The sequence below is a fragment of the Chlorocebus sabaeus genome, chromosome 24 (assembly GCF_047675955.1).
Source record: "Chlorocebus sabaeus isolate Y175 chromosome 24, mChlSab1.0.hap1, whole genome shotgun sequence".
Taxonomy (NCBI): Eukaryota; Metazoa; Chordata; class Mammalia; order Primates; family Cercopithecidae; genus Chlorocebus; species Chlorocebus sabaeus.
Genome location: NC_132927.1, coordinates 53,781,679 through 53,797,009, shown reverse-complemented (window position 1 = coordinate 53,797,009; position 15,331 = coordinate 53,781,679). Strand labels below are relative to the sequence as shown.

At 42.2% G+C, this 15,331-nt stretch overlaps 1 protein-coding gene across 6 annotated transcripts in view; it reads left to right on the top strand.

Moving 5' to 3' along the window:
• The first annotated feature begins 51 nt into the window (after positions 1-51).
• Positions 52-15,331, top strand: part of VIPAS39 (VPS33B interacting protein, apical-basolateral polarity regulator, spe-39 homolog) — a 31,106-nt gene continuing 15,826 nt past the window's right edge. For 2 of the 6 annotated variants that reach the window (XM_007987407.3, XM_007987409.3), the window contains exons 1-11: positions 65-158; positions 241-336; positions 3,535-3,627; positions 4,231-4,333; positions 6,614-6,760; positions 8,215-8,253; positions 8,607-8,671; positions 9,421-9,477; positions 12,840-12,932; positions 14,059-14,092; positions 14,561-14,663. In XM_007987407.3, the coding sequence (XP_007985598.2) occupies positions 325-336; positions 3,535-3,627; positions 4,231-4,333; positions 6,614-6,760; positions 8,215-8,253; positions 8,607-8,671; positions 9,421-9,477; positions 12,840-12,932; positions 14,059-14,092; positions 14,561-14,663 (746 nt within the window). In that variant the 5' untranslated portion in view covers positions 65-158; positions 241-324. Of the gene's footprint in view, positions 159-240; positions 337-3,534; positions 3,628-4,230; positions 4,334-6,613; positions 6,761-8,214; positions 8,254-8,606; positions 8,672-9,420; positions 9,478-12,839; positions 12,933-14,058; positions 14,093-14,560; positions 14,664-15,331 lie in introns of all 6 variants that reach the window. The other 4 variants (XM_073011198.1, XM_007987408.3, XM_007987410.3 and 1 more) reach the window with 3 other exon arrangements.

Sequence of the window (15,331 nt, the reverse complement as noted above, 5' to 3'; positions counted from 1 at the left end):
CCAGCATGCCCTGCGGCCTCTTTATTCGCGTTTTCTCCCCGCCCCACGATTATTCCTTTCTGCCCCTTTCTCTAAGCTGCACAGCCTGAAAAGAGAGGCTGGTCCAGCGGCGGCGGAGGCTGACGCTGTCCTGAGAGGGAGGGCTCTGTGCGTAAGAGGTGAGGGTGTCCCAAGCCCCTTGGGTCGCTTATCTGGCTGAGTCCAGCCTCTCCGCATCTTCATCTTTTTTCCCTCTTCTAGGAGGCATCCCTACACCCTACGACCACAGGCCTGATTCTCTTCTTTCAGTCAGGGCGACCCTTGGGCGCTGGAGTACGCTTGGGAATGGGGCTGCGAGTAAGCACCAACGATTCGTTCGGAAGCGGACATTTGGTTCAGAAAGAGCATTTAACTCTGCCAGGGATCCGCTGGGCTCTGACGACTGCGGTAGATCCATGGCTTCCTGGACGTTCACCCGTAGAGTCATCCTAGCTTAACTCATGTTCCCTGGTCTCAGTTCACAAGCCTCACCTGTATCTTCCTGGCTCGGAAGATAATTGAAACCAAGTCTGACTTTCTCAGAAGCTGGTTTTTGGAGTTTTCTGAGGCAGGGAGGATGTTGTGGTTTTCTTGCTGATCCTTCTGTTTTCTTTTGTAAAGTTCCTGTTCTCCCCTGAGATCCCTCACCCTGCCTTGTGGTCTGTGAGTAAACAGGAGACGACAAAGATAAACCTCTGAAGTGTTTTAAATCATGTTGAAGCACCTGTCACTCTTAAGATTGTACCTGATTACTTATAACTCTGGAGCTATTAGATCATTATCTATACTTGTCAAGTAAACCTAGCTTCTCATTTGGCGTTATAAATACAAATTGATGGCAGGTGTTTACTGCCATTGCATGGTTTAAAAGATTTCCAGAAATCCTCTGGCAGGCTATTGTGTTTGTTAGACATATTCTATGTCTATTTGTAGATAACTATTATAGTGAAGGAATGATCTCTAGTTTTCTGGAGAGTGAAAAATAGGTAGAAGGACCATGCAAGACACTAGAAATGGTCTAGAAGCCAGAAAGCCTGGATTGTAATTTGAAATAGCACGTAACAAGGTGGCTTTGATACTGAACTCTTTTGTGCCTCACTTTCCCCGTGAGTAACATGGAAATGGAATCTCCCAGGCCTACTTTACAAGATTGTTCTGAGGATCAAATGAATGACAGATTTATGAACTGACATGTGTGCCAGAGACATTTATATGTTCTGTGCACATCTTCAGCATTTGTGGCCACTCAGAATTTTTGTATTTTTTTTAATTTTTAGGATTGGTAAAAAATATTTTCTTTTTTAGCTTTTCCCAAGGTACTATGATGATGTATTAATAATAAAAGTTACTAGTAAGTGTTAATTTTGGGTCGGGCACTAAGCACTTTACATGTATTAACTGGTTTACTCCTTATAACCATTTCCAAGGTAGGTCATCTGTTATGCCCATTTTACAGATGGGGAAACCAAGACAGAAAAATGTCAGTGTGATATTCCATATTAAAAGGAATTAACATTTAGTATTTACTTTCTGCTAGACACTTTCATAGGTGTTCCCTGCAACCCTGTGAGATAGGATATAATTTTCTACAAGGCTTAAAAGTAAAGTCATTTATCCAGTTTGCTCAGAATTAAGAGAAACCAGGATTTGAACTCAAGGTTGCCTGACTACAGTGTCTGTGTGGGATGATTTCATGGTGTCTGCCAGCATTTTTGGTTTATCTCCCTAAAATTAAATACAGAAAAGGATTTTTAAGCAACACTGTTCCAGTAGAAATCAATTAGCGATGTCTGCTGTGGGAAGGAACAAGATAGAAAATTCCCACAATACCCTTGCTATCCTTATATCCCCTGAGTTGAAAACAGAGTCAGGAAGTAACAGTAGAATATCTTTAAGGGCCATCAAAAGCCTCAACAGGACTACCATGATGAGGCTTTTCTCAAGCTCTTATTGATGAAGGTGCTATTAAAAGGGAAAGCAAATGGTTCTTTTAGAACTTGATGCTGTTTAGCCTTTACAATTATTTTTGGTGCTGTGGGAGTTTTAGTACCTAGTCCTTGGCTTAAATCATAGTTTTCATTCTTATCCAGTTGGCATTGATAGTTTAGTTTGTAATTCTGTTTCCTTATTTAGAGACAGGGAAGGTCTCACTCTGTCACCCAGGCTGGAGTGCAGTTGTGTGACCTCAACTCATGGCAGCCTCAACCTCCCGAGCTCAGGTGATCCTCCACCTCAGCCTCCCAAGTAGTTGGGACTACGTCACCATGTCCAGCTAGTTTTTTGTTTTGTTTAAAAATTTTTTTTTTTAGAGACAGTTTTACTGTGTTGCCCAGGCTAGTCTTGAACTTGGACTCAGGCAATCCTCCCACCTCAGTCTCCCAAAGTGCTGGGATTACAGATGTGAGCCACTGTGCCCTGCCTAGTTTGTAATTCTAGGGCAAAACTTGTTTTTGCGGGGCAAAATTGAATTTTATAGTAGTTATAACAGGGACTTGTGGTCTTTTGACTACTTCTTTATGTACTTACTTTTCTTGGCCATGCCCTCATTTCCCAAATTTTGGCCAACAGTTGTTAATCAAATAGTCATAATTTGAAGATTTAGGTGAAATAGTTCGGCTTCTTTTAATTACTTTGCTTTCCATTCTTTCAGGCATTTATGAGAGTGGAATATTTGTCAGTTTTATACACTGTGGTATTCCCAGAACCTAGAACAGTGCCCCAGAGATGGTGCTCAATAAATATTTGTTGAAAATGCGAATGCAATTTTTGTCTGTTTTGTGCATGTTTTGATTGCTCTTCCTTGTGTATTCAGCAAAGTTTTGTGATAGATTCTTACAGCATCTGCCTGCCTTGCACTGTTGCCTGTTGCTTTTAATACATACCTACGCTGAATGCCCTGGCTGTGTTGTAGGGTCCTTCAGAAGTGGGACCATGTCTGACACTTTTTTTTTTTTTTTTTTTTGAGATGGAGTTTTGCTCTTGTTGCCCAGGCTGAAGTGCAATGGTGCAATCTCGGCTCACCGCAACCTCCGCCTCCCGGGTTCAAGCGATTCTCCTGCCTTAGCCTCCTGAGTAGCTGGGATTACAGGCATGCACCACCATGCCTGGCTAATTTTGTATTTTTAGTGGAGACGGGGTTTCTCCATGTTGATCAGGCTGATCTCGAACTCCTGACCTCAGGCGATCTGCCCGCCTCGGCCTCCCAAATTGCTGGGATTAAAAGCCTGAGCCACTGCACCCAGTCTCTGGCACTTTTTAATATACCTTACAACACCTGAGAGAGTGCCCTGGACAAAGTGGATGCTCTAAGAATGGATGACTACTTCTGGGTAATTAGAAGATTAGAAGTATGATTTGATCAGTTGGAGACCCAAGAATGTGGTTTTATATGACAGGTTCAATATTTGTTTTACCAGATCCTTTTCTGCATCCTTGATTTTGGGGAGCAGTTAAAGCTTTGCAACTCTTTAGGGAGAGACCCAGAAAGAGACGATGTATGTCTTCCTGTCACTGTAGATGAATCGGACAAAGGGTGATGAGGAGGAGTATTGGAACAGCTCCAAGTTCAAGGCTTTCACCTTTGACGATGAAGATGATGAGCTTTCACAGGTAGGTCAACTGCTGAAGTTTGTACTCTTTTCCACAGTGCCACTCTAAAATTCCTTCCTCTTGCAGTCTGGGTAACTTGGCCTTTGACCATGTCTTCATTAGGCTCAGGAAAGAGCCAGAAGGATTGTAAAATCCAGCTCACTGCCTTTTTTACTTTACCTTTTTAAGACGATTTCTTCCTTTCAGTTTTTTTTTCTTTTTAAAGAACCTCAAGTCTTTTATTCATGTGATATATATTTTTTATTTTTGAAAGATGAACTGGATTGGAGGATTTATTTTTGTTGTGTCTATTTTGCAGTTGGGGAAACATTTATTTTTAGAGAGGTGAATAAATTCACTCAGGTTTACATAGCAAGTCACTGCCAGGAATATGATGAGAATTCAAAAGTGACTTTGATTCCTCCTAATTCTTTTACCACTGGACTGTAGTGTTGGCTAAAAATCAGTTTGTTTTCTTGGCAAATATCTAGTATGCTAGGCTTTCGATTGCACAGGGTGAGCGTTGGCCACCTTCAGGCCCCAATTCCTCAGCCTTCTTGATTGTCGGAAGAGAGGTGGGGAATGATGATTGCCTGAGCGCCCTAGCCTTGTGTCCCTCTGCAGTTAAAGGAGTCCAAGCGGGCGGTGAACAGCCTCCGAGACTTCGTGGATGATGATGATGATGATGACCTGGAGCGAGTCAGCTGGAGTGGGGAACCTGTGGGAAGTAAGTAGAAGAGGCGGGGATAGATGTCCAGGATTCTTATCACTAATGAAGGCTCTGCTTGTTTGTCTCTTCAGTGCCGGTGCGGAGAGGGAATGAGGTAAGACTATTTTCAGATGAGCATACATCTGGAAACTGAACTCCAGGAGAAGATGCTTGGGAAATCCAGCAGGCGTTCCCAGATGGCCATATAGCCTCAACCTTCAGGGGTTGAGGCTTGACTGGCTATTTCATTCTCATTCGGGGTGCTTGTTAAAATGACATACTCCTAGGCTTTATCCCAGAGATTCTGTTCATTAGGTCTTCTGCGGAGTAGGGGGGGGGCTCTCAAGTTTTAATAAACACTGCAGGTGATTCTAATTTGTAGCCATATTTGGGAACTACTGACTTAACTCAGTATACTCATAACTGATTGACAGAACGGACTTCCTTACCCACCCAGTCTCACTGCTTAGCTGTGTACTTAATACTTTTTCAAAGTCCATTTGAATTTTTTTTTTTTTTTTTTTTTAGATGGAGTCTTACTCTGTTGCCTAATCTGGAGTGCAATGGTGCAATCTTGGCTCACTGCAACCTCCGCCTCCGAGGTTCAAGCAATTCTCATGCTTCAGCCTCCCTAGTAACTGGGATTAAAGGCACCAACCACCATGCGTGGCTAATTTTTGTATTTTTAGTAGAGATGGAGTTTTACCCTGTTGGCCAAGCTGGTCTCGAACTCCTGACCTCAAGTGATCTGCCTGCCTTGGCCTCCTAAAGTGCTGGGATTATAGGTATGAGCCACCGTCCCTGGCCCACATCTGATTTTTTTTTTTTTTTTTTTTTTTGAGATGGAATCTCGCTCTGTCACCCAGACTGCAGTGCAATGACATGATGATCTTGGCTCACTGCAACCTCCGCCTCCCGGGTTCAAGCGATTCTCTTGCCCCAGCCTCCTGAGTAGCTGGGATTACAGGCGCGCACCACTACACCCAGCTAAGTTTTTGTATTTTTAGTAGAGACGGAGTTTCACCATGTTAGCCAGGATGGTCTCGATCTCCTGACCTTGTGATCCACCCGCCTTGGCCTCCCAGAGTGCTAGGATTACAGGCATGAGCCACCGTGCCCGGCCTACCACATCTGATTTTTAAGAAATATTTTTAATTAAAAGTTTTTTAAAAATAGGCCATACTATAACATGACTAAAGATTTTTAAAAATTAAAGGTATACAGTGAAAAGTTTCCGTTCCATATTGTTATGTATCTTCTCAGTTTTCAGTTCCTGCCCTCCCAAAAAACAATCGTTGCTGCTTGGTTCCTTTGTATTCATCTAAAGACTCTTTTTGCATTTGGAAATGTATATAGAAACATGTATTCTCATCCCTTTGTTATGCAAGCAGTAGCATACTTCATACCTTGCTCTTTTTATGTGTTAATATAGCTTGGAGATCTTTCTATGTCAGTATATAAAGGGTGTTCTCATTTTCTCTTTCTTTTTTTAAATAGCAGCATAGTATTGTATGGATTTACCATCATTTATTTAGCCAGCCCACTGTTGAATTTTAGATTTTTCAGTCTTTTGCTCTTTATATTTCTATCAGTGACTTTGTATTCTGACCCTAGATGAATAAACGAAAGAGCAATTCTTAGAGTGGAATTACTCACATAGGATGTTTGCATCTGTATTGGGTAGATATCGCCAAATTGACCTCTACAGAAGTTGTACCAATTCGTACTACCACCAGCAGTGGAGGAGGGTTCCAGTTTCCCTATAGCCTGGCCAACACAGGGTATTATCAAGCTTTTGGATCTTTCCCCATCTTAGAGGGGACTAATGGTTTCTCATTATATTTTTAATTTGTAGTACTCTTAGCAAAGCTGGGGGCAGGTGGTGTGTGCCTCTGGAGGTGGTGGTGATGAATTGCTTGAGGCCGGGAGTTGAGGCTGATGTGAGACATGATTGTGAGATATGATTGTGAATAGTCACTGTACTCCAGAGATCCGGCAACGTAGTGAGACCCTGTCTCAAAAAAAAAAAAAAAAAAGAAAAAGGAAAAAAAAGAGTGAGGTTAAGCATCTTTTCATATGTTTAAGAGCCATTTGAATTTTCTTTTCTGTGATCCACTTATTCATGTCCTTGGTCCATTTTTCTGCTGATTATTCTATTTGATTCTATCTTTTCTCCTTGCCCCAAGTTGGCCAAGGGACCAGGGCTTCTGGTGAAAAGCTTTTAGAGTTTGTTGAATGTTGGATGTCAAGGATTTATTGTGGATGAGAATTGCTGATGTAGTTCTTACTATCTCACAGGTATCTCATGGTCCATCAAAGAGACTGCTGGTAATAGTAGCTCCAGCCATGAGGGGCGTGAACAGCTAAAGAGCCGAAACAGCTTCTCCTCCTATGCACAACTACCTAAGCCTACTTCTACCTACTCCCTGAGCAGCTTTTTTAGAGGTAAAGAGATATGCTTAAAGAGACAGGGAAGTCCTCCTTCTCTTTTTTCAGAAAAATCTTAGGCCATAATTTTCATCTACTTTGTAAGAAAAAGATTATTGAAGGATAAAGCATTCTCATTGGAGCTGGCAGCTGGGTGTCAGGAGCAGGAGAAATGAGAGAAATGCAGAGGGGTTGGACTGGTTTTCTAGAACACGATGAATGAAATTGACATTAACCGTGTGACTGGTACTGAAGAAATTTGCCTGGATCAAAATTCCTCCCTACTCCTTGCACATTGCTATTAGAAAACCTTGTTGGTAGGAATGCCAAATGGTGCAGCCACCGTGGAAGACAGTATGGCGGTTTTTAAAAAAAAAAATTAAACATAGAATTAACATATAACTGGCCAGGCATGGTGGCTCACACCTGTAATCCCAGCACTTTTGGGAGACCGAGACGGGTGGATCACCTGAGGTCAGGAGTTCTAGACCAGCCTACCAATATGGTGAAACCCCGTTTCTACTAAAAATACAAAAATTAGCCGGGCGTGATGAGGGGGCGTCCGTAATCCCAGCTGCTCAGGAGGCTGAGGGAGGCAGATTGCTAGAACCTGGGAGGCAAAGGTTGTAGTGAATCGAGATTGCATGACTGCAGTCTAGCCTGGGTGACAGAGCAAAACTCCATCTCAATAAATAAATAAATAAATAACATATGATCTAGCAATTTTACTTCTAGGTATATATCAAAAAGAATGGAAAGCAGGGACTTGAATAGGTATTTGTACCTCCATGTTGATAGAAGCATTATTCACAATAGTCAAAAGATGGAAACAACCCAAATGTCCATTGGTGGATGAATGGATAAACAAAATGTGCCATATACATGCAGTGGAATGTTACTCAGCATTAAAGAAGAATGACATTCCGATACATGCCACAACATGGATGATCCTTGAGGACATGATGCTAAATAAAATAAAGAAGGCACTAAGGGACAAATATTATATGACTCCATTTATGTATGATCTAGAATAGTCAGATTCCTCGAGACAGAAAGTAGAGTGGTGGTTACCAAGAGCTGGGGCGGAGGGAAAGGAGAGTTATTGTTTAAAGGGTACAGAGTTGGTTAAAGGGTAGAGAGTCTCAGTTTGGGATGATGAAAAAGTTCTGGAGACGGATAGTGGTGATGGTTGTACAACAGCGCGAATGTACTTAATGCTACTGACTTATACACTTGAAAATGGTTAAAATGGTAAATTTTGTTACGTGCATTTTACCATAATTTAAAAAAATTTTTCTCCCTGCTCAATTTTTTAATGGCACTTCAGATTTCTACAGATGAATAAAACGTTTTTTACGGCTTAAGTTCCTATATTGCATTATAGAGCTCTGTATACATTGTGTCTTTAACCAAGTCTGGATGGCTCTGACTTAAACTGTTGACCTTTTCCCTCTTGTGTTCTTTACCTTTAGGTAGAACTAGACCTGGAAGTTTCCAGTCCCTTTCTGATGGTAGGCATTGAACCCTCTTTTAATTGCTGTGGGAAATGTTACTGATCTGCTACAGTCTGGGGAGTTATGGGGACAGGTAGTAATTAGATGACAAGATGAACTTTCTTCTGCATCTACTGTCATTATTAGAGGAACTTTCTGATACTGACTAAGGAGGTAGAAATCATTCTGGCTACAGGGGCAAAGGTGACTTCTAGGGATGCTGTCTTTGGGGAAGAACGGAGATCTGCTTTTGGCCACAAAGTTAACATTGGGAGCCCAGAAGTCAAAAAAATGTGAGAAGGAAGCAGTAGAGAGAAGGAACGACAAGCAGGATTCATGGTGCCCTTCTGAACCAGCTGCTTCTTTTTCAGCTCTGTCAGACACACCTGCCAAAAGCTATGCTCCAGAGCTGGGGAGACCCAAAGGGGAGTATAGGGTGAGTTACAGCATACACTGGTGTGACAGTTTCCACAGTATAAAGTACCTTGACATATGTTACCTTGCTTGATTTTCCCAACTATTTGAGCAGAAATTTTTTTTAACCCTCTTTTATAGATAAGAAAACTGGGTTTCTAAACATTAGGGCTTACCTGGGGTCTCACAGCTAGGAAAGGGTGCAACTTAGACTTATAATCTCTATATTCTGACTCAGCCCTGCCATACTTTGCTTACTCATTATGCTCCCACTTGAAGGCTGTACTTTGAAACCCAGTGATCATCACTGCAGTCTGGAAGCTTGGTAGAGCTCATATTCCCATGAAGCAAATAAAAAAGCAAATGGCTTCATAAGGAAGAAACTATATATCCTAAGATCAGAAAAGGAACATGTCTCCAATGTCTATCTCTTTCCTTCTGTTGGCCAAAGGCATTAATTGTTAGAATCCTAAAACGTGATTCTAATTGCATCTAGAGGTTGCAGTCCTGAACCAGTAGGCATGGGCCACTGGCTTTGTCAATTGGCTCCTCCCTCTTTGATCCATCTCCTCCTACCTATATTGCCCCTGCTCTAGTTCCTTGAGAAACTCAGAACAAAACTGTCCCGTTTCTTCATTTTTTTTCACAGCCATTCCCTCCCACAAAGTACTTCCCCCTTAGGCACTAAGACTGAGTTTGAGTTGAGGAGTTGGTACACTGATAACTTTGATTCCTTAACTTCCTGGGATTCATGTATTGCTAATATTCCAGGATTACAGCAATGACTGGAGCCCCAGTGATACAGTGCGACGCCTCCGGAAGGGAAAGGTAAGGACAGAGAATTTTTGTGAGGTTCTTTGGGAAGCTGGGCAGCTTGTTCACACAGGGAAGATTGTTTGACCTCTCTTCAGTTCTTATTTGTTCAATGAATTTCAGGGGGAAAATAAGTCCACTAAGGTTGAAAGTCAGCGGCAAAATTTCTGATTCTCCATTACTGTTGCTTTGATGGGGTAGTGGGGAAAGAGTGATGGATGAGAGGGAAAAGTACATTTAAGAGTGAGAGGCCTGGGCTGGGGGCGGTGGCTCACCACCAGTACTGGGATTACTGGTACTCCCAGTAATTACTGGTACTCCCAGTAATCCCAGTACTTTGGGAGGCTGAGGCAGGTAGATCACGAGGTCAAGAGATCAAGACCATCCTGGCCAGCATGGTGAAACCCCGTCTCTACTAAAAATATGAGAAACTAGCTGGGCATGGTGGCAGGCACCCGTAGTCCCAGCTACTCGGGAGGCTGAGGCAGGAGAATCACTTGAACCCAGGAGGTGGAGGTTGCAGTGAACTGAGATTGCGCCACTGCATTCCAGCCTGGCGAGCGAGACTCCGTCTCAAAAAAAAAAAAAAAAGTGAGAGGCTGGGCGTGGTGGCTCACTCCTGTAATCCCAGCACTTTGGGAGGCCAAAGCAGTCGGATCACCTGAGATTGGGAGTTTGAGACTGGCCTGACCAACATGGAGAAACCCTGTCTCTACTAGAAATACAAAATTAGCCGGGCATGGTGGCACATGCCTGTAATCCCAGCTTCTCAGGAGGCAGAGGCAGGAGAATCGCTTGAATCCAGGAGGTCGAGGTTGTGGTGAGCTGAGATTGCGCCATTGCACTCCAGCCTGGGCAACAAGAGCAAAACTCCGTCTCAAAAAAACCCAAAAAAACCCAGGTGTGACTAATTTATAATATAAATGTATATTATAATTTATAATTATAAATATATAAATATAATTTATAATTATAAATATATAAATATAATTTATAATTATAAATATATAAATATAATTTATAATTATAAATATATAAATATTTATAATTATAAATATATAAATATAATTTATAATTTTATAGCAGGATATGTTTTTAGTCACAGTTACTTGATGGAAGGATTGCTTGAGCCCTGACGGTCGAGGCTGCAATGAGCTGAGATTGTGCCACTCCATTCCAGCTTAGGTGACAGAGCAAGACCCTGTCTCAAGAAGAAAAAAATAAGAAAATTAATGATCATATATATGTAGTCCTATTTCTGGACTCTTTATTCTAGTTCATTGGATTATTTATCCTTAAGCTAATACTACAGTCTTGATTATTGTCTAAATCTTGAAATCAAGACACTTCAACTTTGTTGAAGCTCTCAACTGTCAACTTTTTTCTTCTCTTGTTTTGGCTATTCTAGATCCCTTATACTTCCATATCGATTTTAGCAGCAGCTTGGCAGTGTCTACAAAAGAGTTGCTGAGATTTTGATTGGGATTGCCTTGAATATACAGATCAATTTTGGTAGAATTGGCAATGATCATACTAATTAATGGATCAAAATGGATCATAGTGCCAGGTGTGGTGGCTTGCGCCTATAATCCCAGCTACTCAGGAGGCTGAGGCAGGAAGATCAATTGAGCCCAGGAGGTTGAGGCTGCAGTGAGCTATGATTGCATCACTGCGCTCCAACCTGGGCGAGAGAGTGGAACCCTGTCTCTCAAAAAGAACGGATAAAATGGATCATACTTCACAGGTTCTAAGGATTGGGAATGAAAAAATAAATTTAAAAAATGGATCATAGACCTAAATGTAAATTAAGTGTTAAAACTATAAAACTTCTAGAAGAAAATATAGATGAAAATCTTTATGATCTTGGCTTAGGCAAAGATTTATTACGTAGGACACAAAAAGCATGAACTATAAATGAAAAAATTGATAAAATGAACTTCATCGAAATTTAAAACTTTTATTTTTTAGAAACCACTGTTAAAACCATGAAAAGACCACCATAGCTCAGAGAAAGTAGTTTCAAAACACATGTATTATAAGGGACTTTCATCCAGAATATATATAAAACTTTTCTTTTTTTTTTTTTTTTTTTGAGATGGAGTCTCCCTCTTTTACCCAGACTGGAGTGCAGTGGCGCGATCTTAGCTCACTGCAACCTCTGCCTCCCAGGTTCAAGTGATTCTCCTGCCTCAGCCTCCTGAGTAGCTGGGATTACAGTTGTGTGCCACCATGCCCGGCTAATTTTTGTATTTTTAGTAGAGATGAGGTTTCACCATGTTGGCCATACTGGTCTCAAACTCCTGACCTTAGGTGATCTGCCTGCCTTGGCCTCCAAAAGTGTGGGATTATAGGCCTGAGCCACTGCACTTGGCCAGAATATATATAAAACTTTTATTAAACCTGGCAATATAGCAAGGTCCCATCATTACAAAATAAAAATTAGCCAGGTGTGGTAGTACTCACCTATGGTCCCAACTCCTTAGGAGGCTTGAGGTGGAAGGATTGCTTGAGCCCAGGAAGTTGAGGCTGCACTGAGCCATGATCATACCACTGCACTCCAGCCTGGGCAATACAGTGAGACCCTGTCTCAAAAAAAAAAAAAAAAAAGATAAATCTCTTAGCTCAGTGGTAAGTAGACAGTCTGATAAAAAATTGGCACAAGAGTTGACCAGACACATCACAGAAGAAGATTCATGAATGATCAATAATCATTTTTAAATATACTTAAAATTATAGTTATCAAAAAAATGTGAGTTGAAACTATGAGATACTGGCCGGGCACGGTGGCTCACACCTGTAATCCCAGCACTTTGGGAGGCTGAGGCTGTCGGATCACAAGGTCAGGAGATCCATGGTGAAACCCCATCTCTACTAAAAATACAAAAAAATTAGCTGGATATGGTGACGGGCGCCTGTAGTCCCAGCTACTCGGGAGGCTGAGGCAGGAGAATGGGTGAACCCAGAAGTGGGGCTTGCAGTGAGCTGAGATCACGCCACTGCACTCCAACCTGGGCGATAGAGCGAAACTCTGCATCAAAAAAAAAAAAAAAAAAAAATCACTGAACTATATACTTAAATAGGGTACATTCTACTGCATGCAAATTATGATGTAAGGGTTCTTAAAAAAGAACAAGTGATTTCTGTTGACTTTATCAAGACTTCAGGACATTAGCTTCTTGTAGGGCAGCAGGCTGAACTAGAACTAGAGAGGGTGGTGGGAACCTACTGTTTTATAAGTTATGGGGACCCTAGTGTAAAAATAAAGAGATTCTCCTTGGGGACATTTTGTTTCATTATTGCTCATTCTTTAGTGTCCAGAGACAAAGGAATAAGGAAAACTGTCTTCTTTTGTGCTAATTCTAGTGTTATTCTGCCAGGTCTGCTCACTAGAGAGATTCCGCTCCTTACAGGACAAACTACAACTCCTAGAAGAGGCAGTAAGCATGCATGACGGAAACGTCATTACGGCCGTGAGTTGTCAAATTTGTTGTTGTTTGTTTAATTATTGTTTTCACTAGTTTCTGAAAATCCAATCAAACAGACTAACATTTCGTGTTAAATGTTAAGTAAAGATCCTGGATTCCCCTTGGAGGTATAGGATTCTAAGTAATCTGTGCTTTAAGGGCTTAGCTGGTGACACATGCACTAAGTGTGGAACCCTGTGTTTTTTTTTGTTTGTTTGTTTTGCTTTTTTTTTTGGAGACAGGGTCTTGCTCTGTCGCCCAGGTTGAAGTGCAGTGGTGTGATCATGGCTCGCTGTAGCCTTGACCTCCTGAGCTCAAGCGATCCTCTCACCTCAGCTCCCCGAGTAGCTGGGACCACAGGTGCATACCACCATGGCTGGCTAGTTTGTTTTTTTTGTTTTTTGTTTTTTTTGAGACGGAGTGTCACTCTGTCACCCAGGCTAGTGTGCAGTGGCACAATCTCAGCTCACTGCGCAATACTCCTGCCTCAGCCTCCCAAGTAGCTGGGATTACAGGCGTGGGCCACCACGCCAGGCTAATTTTTGTGTTTTTAGTAGATACGGGGTTTCACCACGTTGGCTGGGCTGGTCTCAAACTCCTGACCTCAGGTGATCCACCAGCCTCGGCCTCCCAAAGAGCTGGGATTATAGGCGTGAGCCACTGCGCTTGGCCTTGCCTGGCTAATTTTTAAATGTTTTTGTAGAGACAGGGTCTCGCTATGTTGCCCAAGCTGATCTCACACTCCTGGGCTCAAGTAATCTCCCTGCCTCAGCCTCCCAAAGTGTTGGAACTATGGGCATGAGTCACCATGCCCAGCCTATGTGAAACCCTGGATTATAACCAAGACACAGAAGGTTGGCTACTGTGTGTTATATGAAACAATCTCAGGGAGGAGAGGTGTGAGCATATCCTCTTTCAGACGGAGGTGTCTCTCAGCAGCATGGGCACGGGCATGTGGTCTCTCAAGACACAGCTCAGTTCCAGATATCCATTGGCTTTCCTTCCATCACATACAGAGCTGGTGTCTGTACCTGCAGAGATTGCTAATGAGTTGCTGGCCCCGTGTCTGTAGTGCTCAGGGCACGACTCTGTGTTGGAAAGTTTGCACAGTCTTTGTTCTTTTCTCCCGTAGGTTCTGATTTTCCTGAAGAGGACACTGAGCAAAGGTGAGAATGGCTTGCAGGAAATCTTCAGTCAGCAAGGTGTCTGCCACATTCGAGGGGAGAATGCCATGTGCCTTTCATACCAGAATTCATTAGTCAAGTCTATTTCAGAGACAACTGGGGTGGCCTGAGACTTCAGAGCACACATCACATCTCTGAGGGCATCCGTTGGGGTGATGACTACATTAACCACAGAGCCCCCTCAGATGGCTGTGTTGGTTTGAAGAAGTCAGAATCCATGCTAAGTGCCTGCTGTTTGGGTTGGTGTGAAATGCAAAGCTGACTCAATGGCTATGAGCTGCCCAAGGCCATAGAGTGTGTTGATGGTGAATTAAGACACGGGGTAAACCATTCTTAGCTTTTGTTAGGCTTTGATGAGATATTGTTTGGAATGTGTGAGTAGGGAGACCAATTTCACACTTGACTAATAGGCTTTAATCTTTCTCAACCTAAATCCTGACTGTCTGACAGAGATCCTCTTCCGAGAGCTGGAGGTGCGACAGGTTGCCCTGAGACATCTTATTCACTTCCTTAAGGAAATAGGGGATCAAAAGCTGCTTTTAGACCTCTTCAGGTAAGAACCGATCGTCTGGTCTATAAAGTTGAGTAAGTACTTGTTTCAAAACACTCTGAGGGATACAAAGGAACAAAAGACACCAACTGCCCGACAAGCTATTGAAGTGTGAGAAGATAACTAGCAGTACAGCACAGCTTATGATAAGGTGCAAGCTGGTTAAGAACCAGGCTTTGGAGTCACACGCACTTGGGTTGAATGCTATTACACATCTCCCACATCATTCATAGAGTGACCTTGGCCAAGTTATCAGCCCTCTTCGTGAGGTTTTCACATCTCTCACATGGAGATGATGACACCTACCCACAGGGTTATTATGAAGATGAAGGGGTAGTATGTGAGCCAGCACTTAGCCTAATACCTAGTTTGTAGTATTAATATTTATTTTTTTATTAAAAAAGATGTAGAATAAAGGTATCTTTTATTACTGATTTCTAAGTGATACCAGTGGGAAGTACAGTAGAAGAGAAGAAGGAAATATTTTCAGTCAGGATACCCAAGTAAAGCCTCATGGAAGTGATTAGATTTGCATGGGCCTATAAAATTAGGTAGGATTCTGATTGGTGAGAGAAAGGCATATCTGCTGGGGGTAAAGAGGTCTGAGGTCTTTTATCATGTTTTTCTTCCCTCTAATTCCAGTCAGTGGGGACTATTTCCCACCTTTGGAT